A 20,073-nucleotide genomic window follows, 5' to 3' on the forward strand; every position below is an offset into this window, starting at 1 on the left:
TACAACGGTAGAGTATCTTGCCGGGTTCATGCATAACCCATCCCCATGGGTGACCAGGAAAAATCACTCCCGGTTCCAGAAGAAAGCTACAAACTCAGGACGTGCGCATAAGGAATGATACTTGGGGGCAACTCGCCAGTTGGAACTCAACTGCTCAAGATCATCCCCAACTCGGTATGGGAATACGTGAAATGTTTTTCCCTGGTTTATGCTTAACCCACTGAGATAGGAGGCAATGAGGACCCCGGTTGAAAATCTTGAGATATAAGGAAAACATATGCAAATAGTTCACAAAAACTCAAATGCTTCCCAGCTCGGCAGAAAACCTGAAGCAAAATGCAAGATAATTCACCCCAGCAACCCTGACACCCAGGTAGCCTGGCTGAGGGGCAACTGTTATGGACTCGTATAAAGGGCCCATAGAATCACAGGCCCAATAAGGAGCAATCTAAGATTCAAATCAAGGATAATTATGGATAGTATCCATTAAGGATACTAATCCTAATGCGACAACATAGCATACAAGCATGGGCCCTCATTAGAGGCACTAAAGGCCCACATCATATTACCCACAGGTAACCTCTATAAATACAAGTTAAACCCTAAAGGTACGTTACACTCTCTCTTTCTTACTGTTATGCTGTCATTGTGCGCACACACACACCCCATTGGCAAAAGTCATTATTAGTTCGTTGTGCACATTGATTTGCTTGACTCAAGGGTATCTTCTTCATAGATACCTTAGAGAGGGCACTAGATTCAAGATCAATATACCAGTACATTGGGTTGGACATCTCTGTCTCCTAGACAGAACAACGCCCTTTTAGATGGATTATGGATAACCTTTCACATAGATTATTGATGACCTTTCACATAGATTATTGATGACCTTTCACATGGTTCATAACATGTGACTCTTTGTTTTTTCATAACTTCCATGTTTATAAATGCATATAAGATATGTCCTTATATAGGACTTTTTGCTCATACTTATTCTTATTTTATTTTTTCTTTTATTTTTTTTGTACACTTCATTTTTCTTTTTTTTCATATTTCACTTTCTCTTATATTCTCCATCAAATTCACAACAATTTTTACTTATATTTATAAATATTTAAATTTATATAGTTTTTAGTTTTTTAAATAATAAAAATTTTGATGAAAGAAAAAGTTTGGCTCGCGGGCCAGCTCTAACTTAGCCCACTAAATTATAGGGCTTTGAGGGTTAGGGCTAAGAAAGACCCTAATGGGTTAGGGCAAAATATAATGCTTTGCGGGCTGGCCCGCGAGCTTTAACCCATTTTGACACCTCTACATGTAACCATTACTATAAGAATATGTTTAATCAGACTATTATGATTTATGAGTTTATGCTTTGCTCTGACTTTTTGTTTCAACCTATACTTTCATTTTTATTTATTTTTGGTGAGGACCTATACTTTCATTTAATTATACTCAATGAATGAGATGAATCTAATTTTAATGTACAATATTTTACATATCAACATCATTTATTATATTATGCTATATAATATTTTTAATATCAGCATCATATATTGAACCATACTATTATGGAATAATTGTAAGTCTTTAGTTGATGTTGAACACACATTTATTTCATTTTTTTTTAAAAATGAAAAGTACCTTTAATCGTTGAAAAAATAGTATATAATTGATTCCTTGACATCATAACCATCTATTTTGTAAATTGACTTCATAAAAAGTTAACAATTATCTTATCTAGTAAATTATACACGTATTTTAATTTCCAATAAAAATTTAAAATGTTTATAAAATAATTCATTCAGGTAAAATTTTAAAAATTTAAATTAAAACAAAATTGAAAATTCTATAAAACATCTATAGTTAAAAAATTAAATTTGAAATTTAAAAAATAATTAAAAATAAAATACAAGATATTATATTTTAATTTTACATAAATATTTAAATTAACGACTTTGTATAAAACAATTAAAAAAGATATTTAAATATATGTTAACTTAAATTTAAAACAAATTTAACCATTTCAAAACAGCAAAATTCAAGTAGTGGTTTATTTCATGAGCACCAAAACCAAGTCCATTTAAATTTTAATTTATGAATAAATATATATCAAAAGTTCTAACAACTTATAATCTACCCTTTTTTATTTTCAAAGCAAAATGATCTCTTATTAGTTATTATGAGTAAATTACAAGTTGTTATTATTCATGTCGATCTCTTATACCGACTAACACAATCTAATGTTAGAAGATCTTTTGTCGGGTATTGACATGACCTAACATGGAGAAATCGAGTTATCCTCAATGTTTAAAAATGATAAAAAATTATCTAAAAAGTTTACATATTGTATTTATAATTATTAATATTAACTTAAAGAAGTTGTTATGTTTCTCGTATATTCCTTATTTTCTCTAAAAAAAAGGGAAGAAGTTTTTATTAGTGAAGTAGTAATATTGTTGTGCAAGTAGTAATATTGATGATAACCTGGATGATTGGCTAAAGTCTAACTTAAATGGTTGGAATAGCTCTATTGTTCCCACCAACTGTCTTTCTGTGTTCTTTGTCACTTGTTGGAAAACTTGGCAGTCGAGAAATGACCTTTGCCATGGAAGTTCCGTTCCTAGCTGGATGAACAGGAAGACCATTATCCGTAATTTGGTCAATGAGACTGATGATGCTTTCAACAATCTGAATAGTCAGCGTCTGGGCAAAAGAACTATTTTGCAAATATTTCCTGGACCTTTCCCGAAGATGGTTTCATTAAAATTAATATTGATGGAGCCTCTCGGGGTAATCCTGGTCATGCTGCTTGTGGTGGTATTCTGCGTGATGCTAGTGGCAAATGGCTAAGTGGCTTTGCTTATGAGTTAGGCACATGTTCCTCTTATAAATCTGAATTGGCTTGGAATGAAGGCTATCAAAATATTGAATTGGAAAGTGATTCTTCTAGTGCAATCACTATGCTATCCAACCTTGGAATAGAAGTCCGTGACAGTCATCTTGTCTCTCGCATACGTACATGGTTTAAAAAAGATTGGAGAATTAAGCTTCGTCATACTTACAGAGAAGGCAATATGTGTGCAGACTGGATGGCCAATTTCATTCTGGATAAAGAGGAGGAAGTGGATGTTGTGTTTTTTCGTGAGCCTCCAGTCGATATTTTATTTTTGCATTTAGCTGATGTTTCTTCTGTTGGTAAAGATTGTGCCTTGTTAGTTTTTTAGTTTTTGTGTGTTTTTTGGGTTGTTGCCCTGTTATTTACCAAAAAATAAAATAAAAATATTGTTGTGCGAAGTGAGCAAGAGTAAGAGAAAAAGGAAGTGGCGAATGGAGAATAACATACTTGAGTTGAGTTTTCATCATATGATATAAGTGCTAAATTAAATTTTGATGTAGTTCAACTTCGACTAAAAGAGTTAAGAATTCGCTCAATAATAAAATCATGAGACCAATTATTTGAGTCATAATTCACAAAATTGTCTTCAAGAGTTCTAAATTGATTATTTAAGTCAATTATTCTTTTTAATGTTGTTTTCGTTAAAAGTTATTAGAGTTGTATAAGAAGTTTGTTTGCCTATTGACTTCCACTTGCAACCCAACTAGTTGAATTTTTGTGTGTAAATTCCATGGATTATGAATAAGAAGCAGGTTGAAGAAAAAGAAAAGGAGAAAAGGTGAAACAGGTGTGTGGGTAGAAGTCCCACATTGGATAAGAAATGAAAAGTGAAAGGGTTTATAAGCCTCTACCTCACCTCTCTAGTTTGTCTCATGGGGCACACCACTTTTGTGAAGGAGGGATGACGTAGCTGGACCTTGGTCCACCATAAGCGCATCAGCACGACACGGCATGGCACGGTCGGTTGTGTGTGAGATAAAAGAATTATTATTTTTTAATTTTTATGTAACATAAATGGTCGGTCATGTGTAACATAAATGGCTTCGGCAAGTACAAATTTGGTTAATCCAACTACTTATGTTTCGACTCCTGCTGAGAAGCCTGCAAATTTCAATGGGATTAATTTCAAGCGTAGGCAATAGAAAATATTGTTCTGTGTGATAACCCTGAGTTTGGCATAGTTTTCAAGGAATATGCTTCTAAGTTGGAAAAAGGACAACAACTTGATAAGAAGAAGGTTGTTGCGGTTGACGCATGAAAGCATTATGATTTCCTCTGCCGAAACTATATACTCAATGGACTAGACAATTCCTTATATAATGTGTATAGCACTTTAAACACCAGTACAAAATTATGGCAAAGTCTAGACAAGAAGTACAAAATAGAAGATGTTGGCTTATCGGTAGATTTCTGGACTTCAAAATGGATGACTCTAAGAAAGTGATGAGATAAGGTGAAAAACTTCAAGTACTAGTGCATGAAATTAATGTCGAGGGGTTGACCCTAAGTGAATCACTTGAGGATCTGATTATGAGATTGAGGATAGAAGTAAACAACAAAATTTCTGAATATAAATTTGATAACAATCCTGTAGTCTCTAGGGCCAATGTTGTTGAAGAGAGATCAAGGTTGAAGAAGAAAAAATATTCCCAAGAGGGAAATGCTAAACAAGGCAAAGGCGAAATGCATAAAGTTCAAGGGCAATTGTTACAATTGTGGTAACCCTGGTCACCATTTAAAAGATTGTAAGAAGCCACATAAATCCAAAATGAAAATGACCACCCAAGCCTACATAGTTGATATTGCTGAAAAATTTGAATATCTAAACTTGTCGGCATTGGTGTCGAAGTGTAACCTAGTGGGAGACACTAAGGAGGGATTGGTGGACACTGGTGCCATCAGGCATGTCTGTTCAAACAAGTGGATGTTCTCCTCTTACACGCCTGCGAAGAATGATGAGAAACTCTATATAGATAATTCATCTACTTCAAAGGTTGAAGGTGTTGGGAAGGTGGCTTTGAAGATGACTTCTAACAAGATTGTGACATTTAATGATGTGCTCCATGTGCTTGATATTCGCAAGAACTTAGTGTCTGGATCTCTTTTGAGTAAGAATGATTTTAAGCTTGTATTTATTTCTGATAATTTTTTACTTTTCAAGAATGATGTGTATGTAGGAAAGAGTTACCTTAGTGAAAGCCTTTTCAAACTGACTGTGATGACTGTAACCAATGATAATGTTAATATTAATAATAGTGTTACTTATGTTTATTTGTTTGAGTCTTCTAATTTATGGCATAAAAGATTAATTAGGATATGTTAATTTTAAGTCAATTAAAAGTTTAATTTATTTAGTTTATTGCCTAAAATTGAATGTTTAAATAATAAATGTCACATGTGCGTTGAATCAAAATTTTCAAAATTACCTTTTACTTCTATTGAAAGATCAACTGAATTGTTAGATTTAATACATATTGATATATGTGATATGAAATCTGTACCATCTAGGGGTAAAAAGAAATATTTTATTACTTTTATTGATGTTGTAATAGATACTGCTATGTTTACTTACGTATTAGTAAAGATGAAGCAATTTTAGCTTTTAGACAATATGAAAATGAAGTTGAAAATCTACTTAACAAGAAAATTAAAGTAGTAAAGAGCCATCGTGGGGGAGAATATGATGGTCACTTTGAGGAATTCTTAGAGTTTGGTATTATATATCAGACGACTGCTCCGTATGCACTACAATCAAATGGGATTGCAGAGAGGAAAAATCGGACGTTAAAGGAAATGATGAATGCTATGTTGATCACGTCTGATTTACCATAGAACTTGTGGGGCGAAGCCATTTTGACTGCTAACTATATTATTAATATAGTGCCCCACAAGATGACATAGAACATATTATATGAAGTATAGAAAGGAAAGAAACCATCCTTTAAATACTTTAAAGTGTGGGGGTGCTTGGCTAATGTCGCAGTTCCTAAACCTAAAAAGTTAAAAATTGGACCTAAAATTGTGGATTATTTATTCATTTGTTATTCATTCAATAGTAGTGCATATCGATTTTTGGTTTATAAATACGATATCTCATATATACATGTTAACACGGTTATTGAGTCAAGGGACATTACGTTCTTTGTAGATGTATTTTTGTATAACAAGGTATATGAATCAAGTGGTAATAATGATAATAACGTTGTGAGACCTCAGGATGCTACGACTAGTGTCGATCCTACAGAGGATGAACCTAGATGTAGTAAGAGGCAAAAGACCACCACATCCTTTGGACCTGATTTTTTGACGTATCTGTTATAAAATAAGCCTCAAACGAATAAATAGGCTATTAATAGTGAGATTGAATCTATCTTGTCGAACTATGCTTGGGAATTAGTAGACCTTCCTCCTGGCAATAAGCCTCTAGGAAGTAAGTGGGTCTTCAAAAAGAAGATGAAGGAAGTGGCACTATTGATAAGTATAAAGTTAGGCTTGTGGTAAAAGGCTACAGGCAACGAGAAGGTCTAGACTATTTCTTGTTACAAGGATTACGTCCATTAGGATGTTGATCGCGGTAGCAGTGTTGAATGGGATAGAAATAAACCAAATGGATGTTAAGATCGCCTTCTTGAATGGTGACTTAAAAGAAGAGATCTATCTAGAACAACTGAAGGTTTCGCTGTACCAAGACAAGAACAAAAGCTTGATAAAAACCCCTTTACAGGTTAAAACAAGCTCCAAAGAAATGGTATGCAAAATTTGAGAAAGTTATATTATCGAATGGTTTTAGTATTAATGAATGTGACAAGCGTGTCTATATTCGAAATACTGAGAAAGAGTCTGTCGTAGTTTGTCTTTATATGGATGACATATTGATAATGGGTAGAAATAATCAAATGATTAAAGCTACTAAGCAATTGTTTACCATTAAATTTGACATGAAAGATATGGGGATAGCGTATGTTATCTTGGGTATTAAAATCCATAAAACACGTGGAGGGTTGACTTTGTCACGGGCTCGCTATATAACTGAAATTCTTGAAAAATTCAAGAGTTTGAATATAGCTCCCTTAAAGAACCCCGTAGATTCTAATCTTAAACTGTTGAAGAATACTGGTAAAGCTAAAGCACAAAAGGAGTATGCTCAAGTGTTAGGCAATCTTATGTATGTTATGAACTACATCAGACCTGATATTGCTTATGCAGTGAGCACGTTAAGTCGCTTTACTAGTCATCCAAATGAGTATCATTGGAAAGCTATAGTAAGAGTTTTAGGATACTTGAAGCACACTCAAAACTTTGCTTTGCCTTATGAGAAGTACCCTGCAGTTATAGAAGAGTCCTGCGATGCAAACTGGATCACCGGATCTAATGACACTAGATCCACAAGTGGATATGTGTTCACCATTGGTGGGGGTTCTATGTCTTAAAAATCGTCCAAGCAGACTTGCATTTCAAGATCAACTATGAAAACAGAATTTATTGCTTTAGATAAAGCTTTAGGAAGTTGAATGGATTCATAATTTTATTGAGGATGTTCTTAATTGGCCAAAGTCGGTACCAACCGTGTGCATACATTGTGATAGCCAAGATGCTATTGGTAGGGTCAGGAACGTCATGTATAATGGTAGGTCTAGACATATACATCGTAGACAAGATATCGTGAGACAATTACTCTCGAGTGGAATCATTACGCTTGACTATGTGAAGTCGAAAAAAAATATAGCGGATCCGTCGACTAAAAGGATTCCTAGAGAGTTGGTTGAGAATTTGTCGAAAGGAATGAGTTTAAGGTCTATCAATTATTGATCATTATGGTAACTCTACTTAGATGAGTGGAGCTGCCACAAACTAGTTTCAAAGAGACAACTAAGTGATAATCGACTGTTAATATTATGGAGTTTCTAAGCTCATACTCATTCCTATGACAAGGCAGTGTATATATGACGGTTAACATTTAGGCATTTAATGGTTTCTTAATCTGATGTGTTCAGATGATGTATGTTGGGTTACATCACAATGAATCACCTATGTGAGTGTGAAGTGAAGACCGCTTCTATGAAAATTTATAAAAGTCGATTCTCTAGAACACTCACAGAACTAGGGAGGTGTCCAGGGCCAAAATGGGCACAACAATAAGGACTAACAATGTTAGGGAAGCAATTGTGTGACTCCTATTGTCTTGACATACACAAAAGCTTGACGATTCAAGTCATCATGACCACCGATTGATCGAGTACACCCGATAGGTTTCACTAGAGAAGGTTCAAAGGTGACCCTCACTTATTTCGATGCAATTATTTCTCGTTGAGGAATCACACTTCACATTCATGTTCATGTGCATTTGGTCACAATGAATTGACTTCTTATTTATGTGGGAGATTGTTTGATTTTTGTTTCTAAATCCTATAGGTTATAATAAAAAGTGGTTTGAAGAAAAAAAGAAAGAAGGAAAGTGAAAGGGGTGTGTGGGTAGAAGTTTCACATTAGACAAGAAATGAAAAGTAAAAGGGTTTATAACCCTCCACTTCACCTCTATAGTTTTCCCCTTGGGGCATACCACTTTTATGGAGGAGGGAGGATGCAGATGGGCCTTGTTCCTCCACGCGTGTGTGCACCGCCGTCGTACGACCTGCTCGGCACGACACGACACAACATAGTACGGTCATCTGTGAGATAAAAAGAATATATAATAGCTTTTTATTAAATTATTTTGTAATTTTTTCCAAACATCCCCTGCAATTCCCTATTCGTTGACCTTTGACAGAATTTTTTCTAAGTTACTTTATGCGTCTATAGTGTTAGTGCATTCTGCCATAGACTTAGTAAATGCGATTTCTCAAGCATTTGGTCGTGTTTGAGGGGGCTCCATATTGGCAGTGCCACCACATTCTGGAGACATAATTCGTTTTATCCTGGCAGATGATTGTCCACATTCCCTCGGCACCGGTAGAGGGGACAAATTGTCTTAAGACAACACACATCGGGCTCGAATTTTCTGCATACAAGCATATGTTTCTAACATTCTGTGACTTTTTTCATATATTCTTTTTATTGTACTTTGCTTGTACGATTAATTACAATATATTCGTCACAGATTCAGATCTCTCGGTGATTTCACCCAATGAAAAGTGATTACACCTATTCTTGATGTCCAAGTTGAATTCTTAATCAAAGTATAATTCACTTTCTCATCATTATTTTTTTATTTTTTGCTTTTCACTTAGATTGTTGTTGTAAAAATTCTTTTTTTTTTTTGTTTTATCTTCATTTGATAATGAATTATTTAGTTCATGAACCATTCATTTCACTACGAATATATCTAATCGATAATGAAAAATATTAAAAACTTATTCAATAATGATTGTGGGGGGACCAAAAAGGATTAAGGTTGGCTATTGTCCTCACCAAAATTTAAAATTGAAATTTTACTTTGATGATAAACTATGAAATAAATATAAATTTGGCCAACTTCATCAAAATATATATGTGTTCTTGGTGAAGGGATCCTGTAGCGAAGTCGTATTTTCGTGTGGGGTGTACATGTGTTCTTGTTTGTACCTAGGGTTAAGCTATTTTGGGATTTGTCTTTTTGTTTGTGTATATACAACTGATTTGTAAGTGTCTATTAAGCCTAGAAGATACCAGTATTCTATTTTAATTTAAAACACAAACATAATTAGAATTTAAATGTATGAACCTAACTTTTAAGATTTAAAATCAGAATCGTACATTGAAATGCAAGTTTCTTATCATTAACAGAATCAATATTGAGATAATTGTTTGTTGGCTATATGATTCTGTTAATCCAGGATATTAGATAAGAAGTGCACTTGGTCCGAGGTTTAGGAGATTGCCAACAATAATGTGATCCAAAGTGGCAGGGAGAGACATCCTTGTTTCGGTTTTGAGTTCTTGCCTTATACTCGGGAAAGATTTCACAGCGTGAAACAAGGTATTTTGAGATAGGAATGACGATCCAAATGTTAAAGTTAGATGATGTATTTGAATTATTAGTGCTTACTAATGTTAACGTTCTTATGATGTACAGAAGTACTGTTCAAATAATGATTTTGTGTGGTTCAAATTCTTACACACGTTGAGGATCGGCGTGGAAAAGGCTATATTCTTTCTGTTCATTATAGCTCGTTGAGACTATTAAATTTAGAGGGAGGATATTTGAGGATATTTTTACTACTAAATTTTTTTACTACTAACTTATTACCTATCTAATCACTATTGAATCAAAGAGAAATAATGCTAAAAAGTTTTTGAAAAAAGAGAAAATGTTGTTCCAATGGTGATTAGATAGGTAATCAGTTGGTAGTAGAAAATTTTGGTAGTTAAAATATTCCTCCTCTTAAATTTATTGTTAAAATTCTATTTACATGTATTTTTCATTATGTCATCGTTCCAGGTACCAAGCCATACTTGAGTTCATAGTGTTTTTGTGAATTATGGCGGGATGATGTATGGGCTCAAGTTACTAGAAGAACATGTAACTAGAGCTGTTAAAATGGGCCAGCCCGTCGGGTTAAGGCCAAAAAGCTCAGGATCAAATGAACATCAATAATCAATGCCGGCACAGGGCAAAAACTCTATTGGTTAGGGCAAACCGAAAAATCAAAAACCAAAAAAAAAATCGCAACTTTTAATTGGGTTGGATCGGTTTTCGAATTACTTAAGGAAAATCGATCCAATCCAAACCGATCCAATATATTAATTTTCCTCTACTTACTTTGGTCTTTCTCCAATCATAATCCAAAAATTTCTAAATCCTAGACCCATTAACCCATCAACTAAACCCAAGAAAAAATTTAGTTACATCTCATCAACAAAATTTCATCTGCGTAGAGCTTCATGTCTCATTGCCACCCCCCAAAAAACTATATTATCGTTTACTGATGCTTTTGTATTTCAAATTTTTTTTTACAAAGCCAATATATATACAAAAAATGTTATCTGCATGAAACAAATTTTAGGATTTTCAAAAAATCGAAAATCGATCCAATCCAAATCGAAAAAAATTGGATTGGATCAGATTGAATTTGAAAAAAGTTCAAACCGAATGGATGATTACATGGTCAAACCGAAGGGATTGGATCAGATAATTTTTGCTTTCAAAACCGATCCAATCTAGACCACGAACACCCTTATTTGATATATTCTAAAGAGTAAATACTATTTTTTGTCCTCAAAAAATTTCACAATGCCCGCTTTAGTCTTTAGCAAATAAAAAGGCTATTCGTGGTCCCTAAGAGATTCAAAATGGACCCATTTAGTTGAAATCGTGGTCCCTCACAAATTCAAAAAAAAACTTATAATAGTCCCTCAAAAGGACTAAAATGGGTCCACTTTGAATTTTTTAGGGACCACGAATAGCCTTTTTATTTGCTAGGGACTAAATTGGGTATCGTGAAATTTGATGAGGACCAAAAAAGGTATTTACTCATTCTGTAATCATCACACTAATGGTGTGTTGAATTGTAGAATACATCCAAAGGGGTGTTGTAAAGTATTATGGATGACCTTTCACATGGATTATGGATGGCGCCTGTTATGGACCCGTATAAAGGGCTCATAGAATGACAGGCCCAATAAGGGGCAATCCAAGATTCAAATCAAGGATAATTATGGATAGTATCCATCAAGGATACTAATCCTAATGCGACAGCATAGCAGACAGGCCTAGGCCCTCATCAGAGGCACTAAAGGCCCACATCATTTTATCCACAGGTAACCTCTATAATTACAAGGTAAACCCTAAAGGTACGTTACGCTCTCTCTCTCTCTCTCTTACTGTTATGCTGTCACTGTGCGCACACACACACCCCATTGGCAAAAGTCGTTATTAGTTCTTTGTGCATAGTGATCTGATTGACTCAAGGGTATCTCTTTCATAGATACCTTGGAGAGGGCACTGTAGATCCAAGATCAATATACCAGTACATTGGGCTGGACATCTCTGTCACCTAGACAGAACATTGGCACCGTTTGTGGGGAATAATCTTTGAATTTGATTTCCCTCCGTTCTAACTGAAGATGGCAGTCCGAACATGGAGTAATAGCCAATAACCACACCCTCAAAATCAGTTGCTGGATCCAGTCTTGGAAGAGGTGAATCAACCTCAAAACCAGCCGGAGAATGAAATGAATTATAATCATGTTCATGTCAGTGAGGATGTGTCAGGCACAGCCTCCACCCCAGCATCCCATGATCGAGTTGCGGCTCCAGCGCTGAATAATCCTCCCCAACATCGTGGGGATACTGCTGCTACTCGCGTTGCCCAACCTGCGGATCCAGATTCCAGACTTGCTCAAAACGCAGTTGCTGCAGTTTTGCGGCGAATGGAGGAGATGGAGAATCGTAACAACCTCCAGCGACAAGATTTCTAGAGAATGCAGGAACAAAATACCCGGATGATGCAGGAGTTGGAGCAGCGCTTGATGGGGATGGCAGGGTCTGGAGTGAGAGAGGCCCCAGGCATAGATACTAATGGCCAAGAAGGAAACCATAACCCAGATCGTCAAAATCGGGTTACTGAGGTAAAGAACCAAGGAATGGCCAATCCTGGGGTCACATTGGCTACAATCCTGAGAAACAATGTAAGGCCCAATCTTGGGAGTACGTTGGGCCCAAACACAGAGAACATTGGAATGGGGGAACAAAATGCTAATGCGCAAACTTTGACCCAGAATGCTTCGGCAGGACTAATTGCGCAAAGAAACTCGGATGAGGTACACCCCAACCAAAATACTTAAGCCACCAGAGGACTCGTCGAACCCGGTGGGTACAGGAGGAAATACAGTAGGGGGCAGTATAATAACAGCCCATTTACTGGTGAAATATTGAATGCTCCTTTCCCGGAGGATTTTGATTCGGCACGCTTGCCGAAATATGATGGAAGTCAGGACCCACAGGTCCAAATAGATGCGTTTGATACGGACATGTATATCCGAGGAATTAATGAACCCTTCATATCTCGGATATTTGCAATAACTCTGACTGGGGCAGCACAAGCATGGTTTTCAACCCTCCCTGCCAATTCTATTGGACCTTTTGAGGAATTTGGAGAGAAGTTCCTTCTGAATTTTGCAACTAGCAAAAAGCATCCAAAGTCCGAGTTCGTACTTGGCAAAATATGACAACAACTCGGAGAAACCCTCTATAGGTATCTTAACCAGTTTAAGGATGCTGCCTTGCAGGTGCCAGGTCTACCCACGTACATCTCATTGTGGCTGGTTTGGATGGAGGATCTAGACTTGCCAAGTCGGTGTATAAAGACCCAGTGAGAATGTTGGAGGAGTTTAGAACTTGTTCCAAGAAATACTTGGAACTCGAACAAATGGAGATAGCAAATGCGCTATCAGAGGAGGGTAAAAGAGCAAGTCCAAGAAGGAGGAGCCCGACCCCAAGAGAAAAGGATCGATCTAGCAATAAAAAGAAAGACTCCAGAACCAGGATCCTGGATGATAGAGACCGGGTTAGAAAATATGAGAAGTATACACCGTTGAATGCCTCACGCTCTCAAATTTGGAGGGAAGCGGCAATGACGAAGATGAAGAAAGTAGATAGACCTCGGCCCATATTCGATAGAGGAGGTTTGGATAAGTCCAAATACTGTGTCTTCCACGATGGACCGGGTCACAACACTGATCAATGCTGGGATCTCCAAGATGCTGTGGAGAAATTTGTTAGAGAAGGAAAACTACGCCAGTATGTGATGAAAACTCAGGGTGCCAAAAACAACAAAAGAAAGTCTGAAAATCGGAAGAGGAGTAAGAGTTTGGTCCCTGAAAAGAAAAAGAAAGAGAAAAGGAACCGGAAAGATGATTCCAATAACGATGAATTCCTGGAAGCCGAATTCGATTGTAATGTGATTAGTGGAGTTCTGAGAGGAGGAAGAGACACTGTAAGTGCTAGGCGAAAGTACCTAAAAGAAGAGTTGTCGATCCGGGATCGTCCTAAATTTAAGGAAGACCCCAGTAAACTGCATGCATTGCACGATGGATATGAAGAAGTAGACCATTATCCCGACAATAATGAGCCAAGCTAGTATTTGCGGTGAATCCACCTGTTAAGTAGTCATGCATTATAATAGGAACGCCCAATTCTCTCGCAAATACAGCTCTTTTGATCATCTCTTCACATGTACCTGCAGTAGCATTCAAGTAATGCCCTTTGATTTCTCTTGTTTTGGCCTGTGCTTTATAAATGGCTTCAGCACAAAATAAGAAACGGTCTCTCCAACGTATAAATGGTTGAGAATTCACATTTTCATTATCTTTCGTAAAATCAAGTCCACCGCGAAGACATTCATAAACTGCTCTACCATAATTCTTAGCGGATAATCCCAATTTAGGTTTAATAGTACATCCCAATAGAGGACGGCCATACTTGTTCAATTTATCTCTTTCAACTTGGATACCGTGAGGCGGACCTTGGAACGTTTTAATATAAGAATTAGGTATTCGCAAATCCTCCAGACGTAAAGCGCGCAGGGCCTTGAAGCCAAATACATTACCTATAATGGAAGTAAACATGTTAGTAACAGAACCTTCTTCAAAAAGGTCTAAAGGATAAGCTACATAAGCAATAAATTGACTTTCTTCTCCAGCAACGGGTTCGATGTGGTAGCATCGTCCTTTGTAACGATCAAGACTGGTAAGCCCGTCGGTCCACACAGTTGTCCATGTACCAGTAGAAGATTCGGCAGCTACCGCGGCACCTGCTTCTTCAGGTGGAACTCCAGGTTGAGGAGTTACTCGGAATGCTGCCAAGATATCAGATCCCTCCTACAATGGATTCCAATTGCTATCCTTCATGGATGCTTATTCGGGTTATAACCAGATCCCGATGTATCCTGAAGATCAAGAAAAAATTGCCTTTATTGCTGAAAAGACCAATTATTGCTACAATGCGATGCCATTTGGGCTCAAAAACTCTAGGGCTACGTACCAGAGAATGATGAACAAAGTGTTCGAGGATCAATTGGGCAAGAATGTAGAAGTGTACATTGATGATATGATCGTTAAGTCATTCGATACGACGAATCATGTTCGAGATCTGGAGCAGACATTCCAAAAGCTTAGGAAGTACCGCATTCGGCTCAACCCGGTAAAATGTGCATTTGGAATTCCAGCAGGGAAATTTTTGGGTTTCATGCTAACCCATAGGGGAATTGAAGCAAACCCCGAAAAATGCAAAGGCATACTTGATATGAAAGCTCCTCAAAGCAAGAAGGAGGTTCAGCAATTGACTAGTATGCTGGCTGCGCTAACCCGGTTCTTACCCAAGTCAGCTAAGAATGCCATCCCATTCTTCAAATTATTAAAGAAAGAAGTTGTGCAAGGCTGGAACCTGGAATGTCAATCCGCATTTGACAAGGTTAAGAAATGCTTGACAACCCCACCAGTACTGTCTAAGCCAGAACCAGGAGATACCCTGATCCTGTACCTGGCTGTGGGGGAAGAGGCAATAAGTGTTGTTCTGATCTAGGAAACCAGCAAAGGTCAGGAGCCAATTTACTTTGTTAGTAGGGCCTTACAAGGTACTGAGTTGAGGTACCAGAAACTGGAAAAAGTGGCTTTTACCTTGCTGATTACGGCGAGGAGGTTGCGGCCATACTTTCAGGGACACCAGATAATAGTTCGCACTAATCAACCTATACGGCAGGTGTTGCATAAGCCAGATCTGGCAGGAAGAATGACTAACTGGGCAATTGAACTCTCTGAATACGACATAACGTATGAAAGTCGTAAGGCCATCAAATCACAAGCTTTGGCCGACTTCATAATGGAGCTCACCCCGGTTAGCCCAGAAATAGGAGAAGCTGAAGATACTTGGAGGGTATATATAGATGGATCCTCCAATGATAAAGGAAGTGGAGCTGGGATCATACTTGAAAGTCCAGAATGGGTGCCAATAGAACACTCCCTGAACCTGGGTTTCCCAACTTCCAATAACCAAGCAGAATATGAAGCCCTAATAGCCGGGTTGATGCAGGCTAAGGAACATGGGGCTAAAAAGGTTAAAGTCTTCAATGACTCTCAGTTGGTGACTCTCAGATAGAAGGAAAATATCAGGCCAAAGGCCCTTTGCTGATGAAATACTTAAACAACGTTCGAGAGATGATGGTTGAGTTTGATGAGATGAAAGTCACCCACTTTCCTCGAGGGGAAAACAGCCGAGCTGACATATTGTCTAAACTGGCAAGTACAAAAAACCCAGGAAACCACAGAACCGTGATACAACAAAGTAGAATGGAGCCGAGTTGCGTGATGATAATCACCTCGGCAAGTGACCAGAGGCAATCCATAGTGGCATACCTCGAAAAAGGGACATTGCCTAAGGATCCAATGGAGTCTAGAAAGCTGGTCTGAGATGCAACACAATACACAATTATGGATGACCAGCTATATAGAAAGGGGTTGCACATTCCTATGCTAAAATGCTTAAACTCGAAAGAAGCAGACTATGTGTTGTCCGAGATACATGAAGGAATCAATGACCAACACATGGGGGCAGAGCTCTAGCTAGAAAAGCCCTCTGAGCTGGCTATTACTGGCCAACTATGGAAGCAGGCTCCAAAGAGCATGTCAAAAGATGTGATAGTTGTCAGAAGCATGCCAAGCTAATTCTTTCGCCACCGGAAGAATTGAAATACATCTCAGCTCCATGGCCCTTTTTAAAATGGGGGATGGATTTGCTGGGACCCTTCAAAGCTGCGGAAGGACAGTTGAAGTGGTTAATTATGGCTGTAGATTACTTCACCAAGTGGATAGCAGCAGAGCCGGTTACCACAATAACCTGGGCCAGAGTACAAATATTCTTTGAAAGGAACATTGTCTCCAGGTTTGGAATACCAGCCGAGGTAGTGACTGATAATGGAACACAGTTTGCTGATAAACCGTTCCAGGAGTTGATGAAAGACTTAAAGGTCAAACACCGCTTCGCATTTGTGGAACACCCACAGTCAAACGGGCAAGCTAAAGCTGCAAACAAGGTAATTGTTGACGGGCTCAAGAAACGAATGATGGTTGCCAAAGAAAGCTGGGTTCATCAATTATACTTTGTCTTGTGGGCATACCGAACAAGTACCCAGACAGCAACGGGGGAAACCCCCTTCAAATTGACATATGGGTGTGAAGTCATGATCTCGGTGGAAATTGGAGAACCCTTTTGGAGGAGAATGAGTGTTATTATGCAGAACAAACAAGAAAAAGTAAACTTCTTACTGCTGAGTTGGATCTCATTGATGAAGCTAGAGTCACAGCTCATTGCCGGGATATGATGGCCAAACAATTGATAGCAACTAGGTACAACAAAAAGTGAGGTCAAAAGTCTTTGAGAAAAATGACTTGGTACTCAAAAGAGCAGACATCAGCAATAAGAATGCCAGAGATGGAAAGCTAGCTGCAAACTGGGAAAGTCCTTATCGAGTTGAAGAAAAGCTTGGAAGAGGAGCCTATGTCCTGGAAACAACGGAAGGCAAAGGAATTAAGAGAACCTGGAACGCGGATAAACTGAAAAAATATTACAGTTAAATCTTGTATCCACCTTCTGAAGATTTGAAACATTTCAATTTATTTGAAGTTTTTCTAGGCGAATTATTTTCCTTTTTTAAGGACTTGACTAAAGCCGAATATGCCGACAAATTCATGTAATCGACAAGTTTGATATCAATAAATGAGAAATTTTTCTTTTAAGATTTATTCTTATTCAGTTGTGATGCATCGTTACACATTCTAAGGTGCAAGTGCAGTTTGTCATACTGACTCTGATCAAGTCAAAATGCTCATTTCCTCGGTCAAATGACCAAAGGGGGATAAGTGACAATACTGCCTTTACCTTGGGTAAAGCTGGGTTACAAAACTCAGGTTATGATGAAAGGGTTCACTCAGCAAAGACAATTGCTATCATCAATGCAGACTTGCCAAAATGGTTAAATCAATATAAACATGCGTCATAGAAAATGACAGAAACAGAATCTGTATAATGCTTTTTGACATCGGCCAGGTCAGTAAATTGACAATCGTAAAATGCATGAGTTGCAAAAATGAAAGTATAGTCGAGTTATTAATAATAATCCATGTGGGGTGGGGAACAACACGACTAAGGTTTAAGAAAACTTGGAAAATTTTCTAAGTTATAAATGTAGATAACGGATATGCAAATCTGTTTATCAAATAAAGAAAATGCTAAGACCTGAGAAGTATTTAATAAATACTTTAGGCAACCCGGAAAGAAGATAAACCTTAAATACTTAGGCAGATGCGTCTAAGTTATTAAAGGGATATGCAATGCAAAGTATAAAAATGCGAAGGCAGATTACGAAGGAAGGCAAATACTTCAAAGAAGTCAAAAAACTAAAATCGGAATATAACCGGCAATATTCAAAGCAAATTAAAAGGGGCTCAAGAGCCCCAATCAGAAACACAAAATTATAATTTACAACCGGCATCCTGGTCCTTCAAGCAGTGGGGTTGGAAGGAGTCTCCTCTGGCGCCGCTGGAACCTCAGTGGGCTGAGTGGTTACCTCCTCGCCCTCTTCAACAATAATCACCTCCCTTTCAGTTTGAGTGACAGAGTCACCCGTCGGAGATGCGGAAGTAGGAGGAATGATTTGGCCATTTCTGACGTACGGCCTGGAATGCAAGCCGGCCATATTCAACTGCATGCCAGGATTGAGGATCTGAAGTAGGCTTAAGGCATTGTTGAAGGAACCAGTGATGGATTTTTTGAGCTCACCCTGGTAATCGCCGGCATGCAGGTTGCGAAGCTGAGTGTTGTCCCGTTGAAGGTTGGTGAAACCCTCCTTCACCTTGTCCAGATCAGCAATAGTCTGATCATACTTCTCTTTGAGAGAGGAAAAATCCTCCTTCACCTTCAGCAGTTCGGCAACCGTCTTCGCCTTCTCCTCCCGAGATGCAGCGACCTCATTAAGGGTGCGAAGATAGTTGTGCTTAAGAGAATGTATAGGTCGTACCATTCCAGCCATCTTTAGGCAGCCCAGCTCCATCTCCTCCAGTTCCTTAATCTGGTCTGCGGTAAAAGGAGATGCGCTGAAGAATGGTTCTGGAGGGCAAATCGCATCGCGGAGAACACCACTCATCCCGAACTTCCATACAGCATGTTTGGCTAGCACCGGGGATGGAGGAGGGGGAGGAGTCTTGATCACTTGTTGGGAGGAGATAGGGGCACCAGTGTCAGTAGGGATCCCCTTATTCTTATTGCTGGTAGCAGCAGCATATCCTTTGTCAGCCGGGATCCCCTTGGCCTTGCCAGCGGCAGGCCTCTTGACCTTAAGGTATGAAGCTTTTCTTTTTCTGCTTGTCGAATTGACAACAGCATCCTTCTTTCCCTGGCTCAAAACGGCCAGCCAGCTGGGTTGTTTATTTTGCTGGTTTTCCATGTCGAGAACTGCAAGTCAAAGGAAATAAAGTCGGTTATAAGATACAACATAACTAATGCACATAAAAGAAAAACATACTTAGCTCAGCATCGAGTTATTCTTGAGACTTATAAATAAGGGATGCAACACTAGCATGCCTGTGTGATTGAAGATATGTACCAATGGCGATCGCATTATCGACATTCGTAGGGTCTAACTCGGACTCTTTGAAACCATAGCTCGACGAAGGAAGCTGATAGTGGTCAAATTACCAGTATAAGGGAAATTTTCCCTCCACATCCTCGAAGGCACAATTACTAAGAAACCATACCTCCTTACCGGGTTGTGCGAAAACCTTAAAGAACTTATCTTTGAAGTTTTTGAAAGAGTCAGTGTAAACTTGGAAAAGTTTGCGACCAGGAACACCTCGGATGGTGACCCAACCCTTTCGTTCTGGAGGTTCACGACCAGTTTGAGGGGTAACTGTTTGAAAGAAGAAAAAGAAAATGCAAACAGAAGGCGACAGAGCAATGTATGCACAAAAACGCTCGAATGCCTTGACGAAATCCCAAGCATTGGGGTGAAGCTAAGTATGGGCTATTTGGAGGTGATTTAGGATGTCCATCTGGAACTCGGTAAAAGGAAACGTAACGTCGAGTTGAGTCACGACATTCTGGTAGAACACCAGTTATATCGAAATTCTCTAACTTCCCAACGGGAAACCCAATTATATCATCAATACTCATGTCGGAGGTGGTATTTAAGACCTCGTAAGTTAAC

At 38.2% G+C, this 20,073-nt stretch overlaps 1 protein-coding gene across 1 annotated transcript; it reads right to left on the reverse strand.

Annotated features, from left to right (window-relative positions):
• Window positions 1-13,085: 13,085 nt before the first annotated feature.
• On the reverse strand, window positions 13,086-14,829 carry LOC133304605 (ribulose bisphosphate carboxylase large chain-like). Its single transcript, XM_061504650.1, has 4 exons — window positions 14,822-14,829; window positions 14,748-14,763; window positions 13,882-14,695; window positions 13,086-13,426 (listed from the first exon to the last, which is right to left on the reverse strand). The coding sequence occupies exons 1-4, from the start codon at window positions 14,827-14,829 to the stop codon at window positions 13,086-13,088; spliced, it is 1,179 nt and encodes a 392-aa protein (XP_061360634.1).
• Window positions 14,830-20,073: the final 5,244 nt, after the last annotated feature.

The sequence above is a fragment of the Gastrolobium bilobum genome, unplaced genomic scaffold, assembly GCF_033153095.1.
Source record: "Gastrolobium bilobum isolate Gb01-03AN ecotype WA unplaced genomic scaffold, APGP_CSIRO_Gbil_v1 utg4531, whole genome shotgun sequence".
Lineage (NCBI taxonomy): Eukaryota > Viridiplantae > Streptophyta > Magnoliopsida > Fabales > Fabaceae > Gastrolobium > Gastrolobium bilobum.

What these genes read in the sequence shown, in the direction of transcription:
- LOC133304605 (XM_061504650.1), bottom strand. An exon ending in AATGCATGCAGTTTACTGGG is followed by an intron (nt 13,427 to 13,881) that starts GTCTTCCTTAAA and finishes TCCAAATTTGAG; the next exon opens with AGCGTGAGGCATTCAACGGT.